This window comes from Mesoplodon densirostris, chromosome X, assembly GCF_025265405.1.
Source record: "Mesoplodon densirostris isolate mMesDen1 chromosome X, mMesDen1 primary haplotype, whole genome shotgun sequence".
Classification (NCBI taxonomy): domain Eukaryota; kingdom Metazoa; phylum Chordata; class Mammalia; order Artiodactyla; family Ziphiidae; genus Mesoplodon; species Mesoplodon densirostris.
Window position 1 is genome coordinate 74886594 of NC_082681.1, and position 12460 is coordinate 74899053.

At 38.6% G+C, this 12460-nt stretch overlaps 1 protein-coding gene across 1 annotated transcript in view; it reads left to right on the top strand.

Moving 5' to 3' along the window:
- Positions 1 to 11328: 11328 nt before the first annotated feature.
- ABCB7 (ATP binding cassette subfamily B member 7) overlaps positions 11329 to 12460 on the top strand; it is a 149600-nt gene continuing 148468 nt past the window's right edge. Inside the window, exon 1 of the mRNA XM_060086627.1 lies at positions 11329 to 11506. Coding sequence (XP_059942610.1) covers positions 11339 to 11506 — 168 coding nt within the window. The 5' untranslated portion in view covers positions 11329 to 11338. The remainder of the gene's footprint in view (positions 11507 to 12460) is intronic.

Here is a 12460-nt window from a genome sequence, read left to right on the forward strand (position 1 = left end):
TCCTACCAACAGTGTAAGAGGGAAGGAAACAACTTTAAAACTTTAGTTTTCCCCTTTAAATATGCAGGCTTCTTAGAATCTGCTTCTATAAATCACTACATTTTTTGATGGCTTCACATGCACAAGATTTGACTGTGTATTGACTTAGAATTTGTCAATTGACAGCACTGACTTAGAATTTGAAAAAGGAAGAGCTATCTTTCATTTCTTAGCCAGTTGAGTCTGCTTCTCTATGTATTGCTCAGAAACATTACATGATATATACTTGACAATGGAAGTATTGATAATTAGAACAATTTTTTTCTTTCTAAGTCATTATAGCAAATGGAGTCTGTGTTGAAAGCTCAACTGATTGGAACTGAGACCTTGGAAGGGGAGTAGGGAAACAGAAATAAGATTAAGGTAGGGCCAGTTAAAGAAATAGTATGAGTGTCATTTTGAATAATTTGAATTTAGTAGTGAGCAATACTGTGAGATACTGATCAGGAAAATCAGGTTTAAAAAGTAAGATTAATCCATCAGTAATGCACAGGAACCATTAAATGGAGGGAAGTAATCATGGAAGGAATTTTTGAGCCTAAGAAACTGTTTCTGAACCAAACTTGGATTTGCTTATCAGACATCAGCAAAGCCAATGTACTAACACCAGGCTGTGGTGAAGGAAAGTACAGCATTTATTGCAAGGTGCTCAATGTTGGGCCAAGCAAGGAAAATGGGCAGCTCATGCTCAGAAGACCCAAACTCTCCAGTGGATTTCAGGGAAGGGTTTTTAAAGACAGTGTGAGGGAGAGGGTTATGGGGTGCATGATCAGCTCATGTACATCCTTCTGATTGTTTGGTGGTGAGGTAACAGGGTGGTGTTTTGGGAGTTAACAACATCAACCTTCCAGTTCTATCCAGTCTGGGGTCTATGTACTTGTGGTCAGCAAGCAGTTAACTTCTTCTACCTGGTGGGGGTTTTAGTATCTGCAAAACAATTCAAGATTATGGTTCAGGATATTATCTACAGCCCTTGATGAGGAACTAAAGGTCCTTGACTGTGTTTTATGGCTAAACTATTATTATTTTGTCTTGCTTGACTCTTCTCCTTTGTTTCTGCATTTTCTTACTTCTCTGATTAAATTTGCTCCTTTGAACTTGAGGAAAGCCTAGGAGGCTAAAGCTTTTCTACAAACAAGAGGCAGGGGACACAGGGTGGGGGCTGGTGTTGGGAGCAGGCTCTGTCCTTGGGAATGCCCTGCAGAGTCCTGCTCAGTTTCAAAACCACTGATATTACCCTAACCCGAAATTAGAGGCATCATGAAGGAAGAACTGGCATAATTTCATGATTTACTACACTGAGATGAGTAAGGTTGGGAATTGGGGAATGGGGGATAGTTTTTTCTCTTATTAAAACTTCCCCAGCCTCTAAGTAGGACATCATGTTATCTTAAAACTTCTCATTAATATATACTTAATTATCTAGAGTGGCCATGCATATTAATAGGCATAAAAATTACTGGTATTAGTTCTAATGGAAAGCAACAATGAATCTACTGGGTATAATTAATGTACCAGACTACAAATGACCTAAGGGACTAGTGAAATGCATTCAGTACCTTAGTTTCAATTCCACAAACTGCTGAAAGTCTGATTCCTCTTCCCAGTTCCCTTTGGCTTCATTGACCTTTACTATTATTTCCTTAATGAATTTCCTGAATTTGACTCACAATTTACCTCAAAATAGATTTGTAAATTAGAGCACTTGGGTGCAAATTCTCCAGCAGCTGTGTTTGGGCAAGTCAGCTCATCTATGAGCTCAAATTCTTCTTAGTTGTTGTGAGGTAAAATAAACTCAGGTGGACATATTCTGTAAATATGTCCATTTAGTATTTTTTATTTTTAATTGTAGCAGCAGAAGCTCAGAATTTTATTATTTTTAAATAATCATAGATATATTAGTTGTTTAATTTTTGTTATGGTAGCAGAAGATACTAATATTATTATTTTTAAATAATCATGGACAAGGCAAAAATTCAGATTCCTCAGATAAGTTAAGACTTCGTAAGTTCTCTGTAATGATTTATGATACTTTCTTAAACCTTGTATTTGGTGTCACAAGTGATGAGACATTAGGATAATGATTTGAAAGTTCTCTTTTGATACGATCTTTCAAAATGTCTAAGAAAATCTCATTATGCTTGCCCTCCCTGCACCATTTTTATGAGTATGCCTCATGTCCACTGTGAATGCAGTTGAAGTTTAGATGACTTTACAGTGTGCTTTGTATCCTGTTTAAATGCTAACTTTAACATGTCTTTTATTGGTTATGGGCTCAGTTGATAATTTTTCACTTTGATCTTACTAATAATGTCTCCAGAATCACACTATAGAATGACTTATATTTCAGGAACTCTCCATGATATGAGAATACTTCCTTATTTTACATTATATTTATTATTTTTAAAACAGAAAACAATATTAGAGAACTTAAAAAAATTTGACTAATCAAAAAATTGACCAACTAGCTGTTTCCACTTTTCAAATTTTCTCTACATGAATATACTACATCTACTATTTTTTTTAAACTTAGCCTTTCCCTTTAGCATTATATTGCAAGCATTTTAACATGTCATTGACATGCCTGTCAACTTTTTCCTCTGTGATTTCATCTGCTACTTCAAACCAGATAATTGTAATCTTTGTATTCATCTTAGTTTCAACCAAAGAAAATGTTGCCTCCAGGCCCTGTTCTCTTATCCTTTCCATGACCTTTGCTTTAAACATCATTTGTTGTAGATAGACCTCAAGGCAGATCTTACTTTTAAGACTGCAGCCCTTATTTATCTCCTACATATAAAAGGATCAGAAGAGGGGCAATGGTATTTTAATTTGTGAGGATTCATGAGTAAGGGTTAAAGAAATTGTGCCTATTTAGCTTTGAAACTGAATTAGCTTACTGGTATGGGTGAGAAGATTGAGGAATTTTAAATAAAAGACTTCAAGTAGATGAAAGGAGAGGTAGTATTGAGCAACTGTTCTCCATTACTGTTAAGAATAAAAGGAAACGTACATACGAGGGCAAGAAGGATTTAGCTCTGGAAATATAGAATTGAGACCCAGCTATAAGAATTATTATATTGAGTGCTATTATGAAGACAGACTGAAAAAAGAATTAAATTGATTTGCCTTGATTGCAGAGTAACAGACTACATAATAATGATTTTTAAAAATTGTATAGCATTTTGCAATTTACAAAACAATTCCCCATAATTATATCATTTGATCCTCACAGCAACCTTGTAAAGTAAGCGTTACACCCACTGAAGGATGAGGAAACTGGGTTTAAATTCCTGAATTTCGAAGAAGTTATCAAGTAATACAACTTGATCTTGTATTAGCAGCTTTATTGAGATATAATTCATATACCATCTAATTCACCTTTATCAGGAATATAATTCAATAGCTTTTAGTTTATTCATAGAGTTATGCAACCATCACCAGTCAATTTTAGAACACTTTATCATCTCAGAAAAAAAACCCCATACCCATTAGAAGCCACTCCAGCACTTACCCCTAAACCCCATAGTTTTAGGCAGCCACTAGTCTACATTCTGTCTCTGTAGATGTCCTTATTCTGGGAATGTCATATAAATAGAGCCTTACAATATGTGGTGTTTTGAATTTTTTCACTTAGCATAAAGTTTTCAAGGTCTGTCCATGTTGTAACATATCAATACTTCATTCCTTTGTATGGTCAAATAATATTCCATTGTGTGGATATATCATACTTTGTTTATCCAGTCACTAGTTGATGAGCAGTTGAGTTGTTTTCAGTTTTTGGCTATTATGAGTAATGTTGCTATGAACATTCATCTATATGTTTTTGTGCGGACATATGTATTCATTTACAACTTGATCTTGAACCTCAGTTTTCATCATAGGCAAAGTTTAAAGATGGCCCCTAAGATTCTTGCCCCCTAGTGTACATGCCCTGTATAACACCTTCCCACTGAGTATGGGAAGAATTGGTGAATATGATGGGCTATCACTCTCTTGATTTGGTTATATTTTATGGCAAAGGTGAAGGAATTTGCAGATGTAGTTAAGGTCCCTAATCACTTGACTTTAAGTTAATCAAAAGGGAGATTATTCAGACTGGGCCTCACATAATCAGGCAAGCCCTTTAAAAGGGGATTCAGGCCTTTCCTGAAGAAAGAGTCAAAGTAAAATGGTGGTCAAATGGTACAAATTTCCAGTTATAAGATAAATAAGTCCTGGGGATGTAATATACAGCATGGTGACTATAGTTAACTATACTGTGTTGGATATTTATTTGGAAGTTACTAAGAGAGTAGATCTTTTTTTTTTTTAAACATCCTTATTGGAGTATAATTACTCTACAATGGTGTGTTAGTTTCTGCTTTATAACAAAGTTAATTAGTTATACATGTACATATATCCCCATATCTCTTCCCTCTTGCGTCTCCCTCCCTCCCACCCTCCCTATCCCACCCCTCTAGGTGGTCACAAAGCACCGAGCTGATCTCCCTGTGCTATGCGGCTACTTCCCACTAGCTATGTATTTTACATTTGGTAGTCTATATATGTCCATGGCACTGTCTCGCTTTGTCCCAGCTTACCCTTCCCCCTCCCCATATCCTCAAGTCCATTCTCTAGTAGGTCTGTGTCTTTATTTCCGTCCTGCCCCTAGGTTCTTCATGACCATTTTTTTTTCTTAGATTCTATATATATGTGTTAGCATATGGTATTTGTTTTTCTCTTTCTGACTTACTTCAGTCTGTATGACAGACTCTAGATCCATCCACCTCACTACAAATAACTCAATTTCATTTATTTTTTATAGCTGAGTAATATTCCATTGTATATATGTGCCACATCTTCTGTATCCATTCATGTGTTGATGGAAACTTAGGTTGCTTCCATGTACTGACTATTGTAAACAGAGCTGCAGTGAACATTGTGATACATGACTCTTTTTGAATTATGGTTTTCTCAGGGCATATTCCCAGCAGTGGGATTGCTGGGTCGTATGGTAGTTCTATTTTTAGTTTTAAAGGAACCTCCATACTGTTTGCCATAGTGGCTGTATCAATTTACATTCCCACCAACAGTGCAAGAGGGTTCCCTTTTCTCCACACCCTCTCCAGCATTTACTATTTGTAGTTTTTTTGATAATGGGCATCCTGACTGGTGTGAGATGATATCTCATTGTAGTTTTGATTTGCATTTCTCTAAAGATTAATGATGTTGAGCATTCTTTCATGTGTTTGTTGGCAATCGCTGATAAACATAGATGCAAAAATCCTCAACAAAATACTGGCAAACAGAATCCAACAGCACATTAAAAGGATCATACACCATGATCAAGTGGGGTTTATTCCAGGAATGCAAGGATTCTTCAGTATACGCAAATCAATCAATGTGATTCACCATATGAACAAATTGAAGGAGAAAAACCATATGATCATCTCAATAGATGCAGAGAAAGCTTTCGACAAAATTCAACACCCATTTATGATAAAAACCCTCCAGAAAGTAGGCATGGAGGGAACTTACATCAACATAATAAAGGCCATATATGACAAACCCACAGCCAACATCGTCCTCAAAGGTGAAAAACTGAAACCATTTCCACTAAGATCAGGAACAAGACAAGGTTGCCCACTCTCACCAGTATTATTCAACATAGTTTTGGAAGTTTTAGTCACAGCAATCAGAGAAGAAAAAGAAATAAAAGGAATCCAAATCAGAAAAGAAGAAGTAAAGCTGTCACTGTTTGCAGGTGACATGATACTATACATAGAGAATCCTAAAGATGCTACCAGAAAACTACTAGAGCTAATCAATGAATTTGGTAGAGTAGCAGGATACAAAATTAATGCACAGAAATCTCTGGCATTCCTATACACTAATGATGAAAAATCTGAAAGTGAAATTAAGAGAACACTCCCATTTACCATTGCAACAAAAAGAATAAAATATCGGGCTTCCCTGGTGGTGCAGTGGTTGAGAGTCTGCCTGCCGATGCAGGGGACACGGGTTCGAGCCCTGGTCTGGGAGGATCCCACATGCCGTGGAGCGGCTGGGCCCGTGAGCCACAACTACTGAGCCTGCGCGTCTGGAGCCTGTGCTCCGCAGCGGGAGGGGCCGCGACGGTGAGAGGCCCGCGCACCGCGATGAAGAGTGGCCCCCGCTTGCCACAGCTAGAGATAGCCCTTGCGCAGGGGCAAGGACCCAGCACAGCAAAGATAAATTAATTAATTAATAAACTCCTACCCCCAACGTCTAAAAAAAAAAGGAATAAAATATCTAGGAATAAACCTACCTAAGGAGACAAAAGACCTGTATGAGGAAAATTATAAGACACTGATGAAAGAAATTAAAGATGATACAAATAGATGGAGAGATATACCATGGTCTTGGATTGGAAGAATCAACATTGTGAAAATGACTCTACTACCCAAAGCAATCTACAGATTTAATGTAATCCCTATCAAACTACCACTGGCATGTTTCACAGAACTAGAACAAAAATCTCACAATTTGTATGGAAACACAAAAGACCCCGAATAGTGAAAGCAATGTTGAGAAAGAAAAACCGAGCTGGAAGAATCAGGCTCCCTGACTTCAGACTATACTACAAAGCGACAGCAATCAAGACAGTATGGTACTGGCACCAAAACAGAAATATAGATCAATGGAACAGGATAGAAATCACAGAGATAAACCCACGCACACATGGTCACCTTATCTTTGATAAAGGAGGCAAGAATATACAGTGGAGAAAAGAGAGTAGATCTTAAAAGTGCTCATCACAAGAAAAGAATTAGTAACTATGTGGGGTGATGGATGCTAACTAAACTTAGTGTGGGAATCATTTTATATATATATATATATATATATATATATATATATATATATGATCATTTTGTTGTACACCTAAAACTAATACAATGTTATACACCAATTTTATCTCAATTAAAAATGAGCAAAAGAGATTCTCTTGCTGGCCCTGAAGAAGCAACCAAGTTCATTGCCTATCAAGGGGCTCACCTGGAAAGAAACTGAGGATGCTTCTAGAAGCTGAGAGCAGTTCCCAGCCAACATCCAGCAAGAAAACAATGCATTCAGTCCGACAACAGCAAGGAAGTGATTTTTGCCAGCAACCAGGGAGCAGGGAAGAGGTATCCCACACCTCAGGTGAGATTGCCGACCTGACTGACACCTTGATTTTATCTTGGTAAGGCTCTGAGCAGAAGATGCACCTGATTTGTAACAATATTCCTGACCCACAGAAATTGTGAAATAATAAATGTATGTTGTTTTAAGCTGCCAAGTGTGTGCTAACTTTTTATGTAACAACAGGAAGTGAATACAATGTCATATAGACCCTTTTTTATCATACCATTCAGTACTGCCTCCATGTACCTGTGTTCCCTTCCTTCTCCATGATTATTAATACTGTGTCATAATTATTGCAGTTGCCTAGATAATAATAGATCTTTCTAAAAATCCAATTTTGCTAGAAAGCCTCACTCAAAATAAGGAAAGTAATGATTTTCTGCTTAGCAAGAAATCACATAATCATGGGTTTTTATAGCCAGAGGAATCTTAAAGATGTTACATCAGTAGTCTGAAAAGAATATTCATCAGGCTCAGCCTAAAGATTGATGTCATACTCAAGCCTATTAACCCCTTTGTAACCTGCCTCATTGAAATAATTTCCCAGATAACCCTCTCTGATCTTTCTATTCTCATTTTCTCACTCCACTCTGCTGGCCTTTGGATCATCTTGTTGAAATCACCACCTTCTTTTAAGGGACAGTTTAAGGTGAAAACTGAAGTGAGCTCTGAAAGATTAAAAACATCATGCTGCATACAGCTTCATCATGGACCTACATGGCACACAGAGAAGAAGACATGTTTTCACAGTTTACTGGCTCCTTCACATCAGAGTAAAACCATGGAGATATGAAACAGCTAGCTAATTAGATTTTCAAGGAGCTTGAAATCATGGTATATCTAGCAACATTTCTAAGGGATCCACTTGATTACTTTCTGAGCAATGGTATGCATAGTTCTCAGAAAGAGAATGATTCTTATTGTGCCATCTGCATGGAGTCCCACAGTCAAAGGAAAATTTCTACAAGATCATTCATTGCCAAGAAAAGTTTGGTTGCTGCTTTACAACACACAGGATTGCCCACAGTATTAGGGAGTGAAAACAGCTTTGGTATGCTCCTTAAACTCTATGGGCCTTGTTGAGAAATACATGAGGAGGCATTACAGTTTAGGTTGACAGCACAGACTTTAGGGTCAGGACTTAAGTTTGAGTTATGGCTCTGCTGCTTAATAGGTAAGTACCCTTGGGCAAGTATAGATATAATTATTGCATAAACAAAGTGTTGTCATGTGATCTGTGTCTGCAACAGCTATTTATAGCAGCTTTTATGTGTGCTCCTCTGTCTCTCTAACTTATTTCCAACACTTATGTGTCAAGTTGCTGCAGGCCAATTTGGCCTGTTGCTTCAGTTCTCCCCCAGTACACAACTCTCATTATACTTCATGTTCTATTTCTGGGTGCACTGGAAATTTTCTTTGGCTTATTTGGCTCATGTTCGACTCATTTTAGCTCATCATAGAGTAAGTACTTTGTTATTCCAACGTTATTCACATTTCTTGATCAGAGGAGTTGACTTACAATGAGACTACTTTGGTAAAAATGCTTTGATTCCCGTCCAAGACCTCACAACTGTTGTTCCATGCCAATAATGCCTGTAGGTGATTCTAATGAAACTCCTCAAAACTCCTGAGAAATCATCTGTAGGGTCAGATGTTTCAGAATTCTGAGAGCTCGCCTGATTTAAAATCTTATAATTCTATATGGCCAGTAGAGACTTTCAATTAAATCTTGTATCTGAGTGCGGGTAACATCTTTAGTGTAAAGAACAGTGGAATAGCAGCCAGAATACCATGGTTCTAGTTCTGACTCTGTCACCACATGGACCTTGGCTCTTCGAACATGAGCCAAATAAGGAACAAGGAATACACCCAAAACGCTGTGATTAAGATCCAGCAAGATAATGTGTGTGAGTGTTTCTGAAAGTATAAAAATTTAAGATATTATTTTGTCGCATTATATCTGATAGTCTCTCACAAAATATATATTGTATAGGTTCCTACATTAAAAAAAATATTTTGTCTGCCCTGTGCAGCATTTGGGATCTTAATTCCCCGACCAGGGATTGAACCCGTGCCCCCTGAAGTGGAAGCATGGAGCCCTAACCACTGGACTGCCAGGGAACTCCCAGGCTCCTACATTAAAAACAAATTAGAGCATTACTGGACACTACTTTACCTGGGTAGAAAGATTCAGTGGCAATACTCAGCCCTAATAGAAATCATTGGTAGAGTCTAGGGTTTCTCTAGTGTAAAGTGTGATAATACAGAATAGATGCTGAGTAAATATTTACTGATGATGATATAGGTAGGCATTAATGAAAGAGACCATTATTGATTTGTCAACTAGACAATAATAAGCCAGAAACATCCAATCAATCACTAAGTTCTGTCAATTCTATCTCCATAATATCTCTGGAATTGATCTACTGCCATTGCTACTGCCAGGTTCAGGCCTTTATTTTATGACTATGGCATTAAATTCATGACTCCAATCTGAACTCCTTCCAGTCCAACCTTACTACTTAAGCCAGAGTGGTTTAATGAACATACAGATCTGATCATGTTACTTTCATGATTAAAACCATTCACTTGGTACAGAATCAAGCATTAACTTCTTAAAATGAAATACAAGCCCCTTCACCATCAGGCCTCTGCTCACCCAGGCTCATCTCTTCTCTGCCATACACTCCCTAGACTCCCGAACCTGGAAATATTTTCTTTCGACTCCTTGCTGTTAAAAATGCCATTTCCTTCACATGGAATTCCCTTCAACTGGAAACATTATTCTTCTGTAAATAATTCCTTTCAAGCATCCTCTTACCCTGGAAACCTGGGGTGTAATATGAATCCTGAAACAAAGTAAAGCTAACTGCATGGGCCATGCATATCCTTTGTCTTCATCAGACTTATCATTAGTCCACGGTGCCTCTACATAAGGAGTTAATAATTATTTGCCTGTCTTGTGTGAAAGTTTGAGAACGCAGCAATGAATAGAAATTGCAAACGCATTACTGTCGCCAGGGCTTCAGGTTACATTTACACTTGGAAATGTAGTTTCCTAGATAACTGTAAACATATTTCAACATTATTTTGTTGGATGATAGTGGTGACAAAAGAATATAAACCTGTCTTTAAACATGGACTTCTCTGCATACATTTTCATTTTACGGTCCTTCAGCGAATCCAGCTGTTTTGCAATAATTAGATGCTGCAGAAACCAAAGGGAAGAGGTAGAAAGGCAAATTAGCAGAGTAAAGGGGTGTGTGTGTGTGTGTTTAAAACTCTTCCAAGAGCAAAAGACCAAAGGAAAACTGCTCCAAAGTTTGTGCAAAAAAGAACAATCAGCCAAACGAAAGCACTTACAACACAGCAAGTGACTCTCACAGGCAGTGAATCTCACAGATGAAGCCTTCTTCCTGGGGAAATCAATATCTGTAGTTTAATCTGCCCTAAGCGTTAGTACACAGGAGAGTGATAATATTCACAGGGAAAATGGAGAGAGTGGATTTTGGCACTGAGTTGGAGGCGGCAGGAGAAGAGTGAAATGATTGACAAGATAGGGTTGCCAGATTTAGCAAATGCAATATTTGGGACATAATTATACTAAGAAATGATTCATTGTTTATCTGAAATTCAAATTTAACTGTGCATCCTGTGTTTTACCTGACAAATCTAGGAAAAGAGAGAAAGACAATGTTACTCCGTTATTCCCTGCTGTGTAAATAGATAGCTAGTGGGAAGCAGCCGCATAGCACAGGGAGATCAGCTCGGTGCTTTGTGATCACTTAGAGGGCTGGGATAGGGAGGGTGGGATAGGGAGGGTGGGAGGGAGGGAGGCGCAAGAGGAAAGAGATATGAGAACATATGTATATGTATAACTGATTCACTTTGTTATAAAGCAGAAACTAACACACCATTGTAAAGCAATTATACTCCAATAAAGATGTTAAAAACAAAACAAAACAATAAAAACACTCAAAGACCGGCCCTAGAAGAAAAAAATGCAGTCGCGCTAATGCGCCCGAATCTTCAGAGAGAAGCTATTTCCGCTCTCCTCCAGGGAGTGGGGTGGGGTGAGGAGGATTAAGGTAGCGAGTTCGGACCGCCAGCGTCCCACAATCCTCTGCTCTCGGTTCCTCTCTCCTCGCTCAAGATGGCGCTGCTCGCGATACCTTCCTGGAGCTGGGCAGCTGCGGCGGTTGCTTTCGAAAAGCGTCGGCACTCTGTGATACCAATACGGCCCCTAGTCTCTGTCTGGGGCCCAGGTCCGCAATGGAGGTCACGTCAGCTCGGCGGCTCGGGAACTGCTGGAATCTCCCAGGTGAGATGCCGTTCACTTGGAAGTGTAGCGTGAAGGACAAGGGGACCTATAGGGAAAAGGTTGCCCTTGTGTCTTCAGGTCAGAGCCAGTACATAGAAGAAAGGTTGTCAGGGCTAACTTGGAGCAGCAGTAAGTGAAGGAAGTTAGGGTTGGGAATTTGAGGAAGGGGTGAAGAAAATCTTTGAGGTACAGTAAATGGGAACGGGACGGAAGGTCCCGGGCAGAGGGCACCTGGAGCGCTGGTGACTCTCGCAGGATTTAGTTTTTTTCTCTTAGTTTAGGAGGCAGGGTAGACACCATTCCCATACTGCTTTCTTTTCTAAACGCTAGGAGAACTGGGCTACTTTCCAAAGTTAGTAATGGAATTTGGGACCAGTTTGCCAATGGTTAAGATTTTACTCAGTCGGAATTAGCAATTTGGAGGGCATTGGAAGAAACAAGCTGCCTGTTAACAAGCGGCAAATTGAGTTAGCACCAGTTAGCTTCCTTGCTGACAGCGCTCCTTGATAGGCCCAAACCGTAATTATCTATGTCTCCAAAACATAGACCGCCCTAAATTCACATGTAAACACGATTATCCCTTGATCTGAAAAACAGTGTTCTTTTGTGTACACAGGTCACTTTGGAAGCCATAAGGCTACTTGTCTTTAATGAATGTAGCTTTGGCTACAGTGCATCTTAGTATTTGTGTTCATTATTATCTCTCACTTAAGAATACTGTTTTATTGTTATTTGTATTCGTACTTAAGTATATCTTTTTATTGCCTATAATTGACAAAAAGCTTAATTGGCACCCCTTGTTCGTCTTTATCGCTAAAGTGTTGTCAGCTTCATAGGAGAAACAACCTCTCAAATTTTGATTCTTTGTCAACTAATGTTTAATGTCTGCTATCTACATAGTGCTATGCTAGGTAATGCAGTACCAAGAGAAACACAGTAATATCTTCAAGCTGG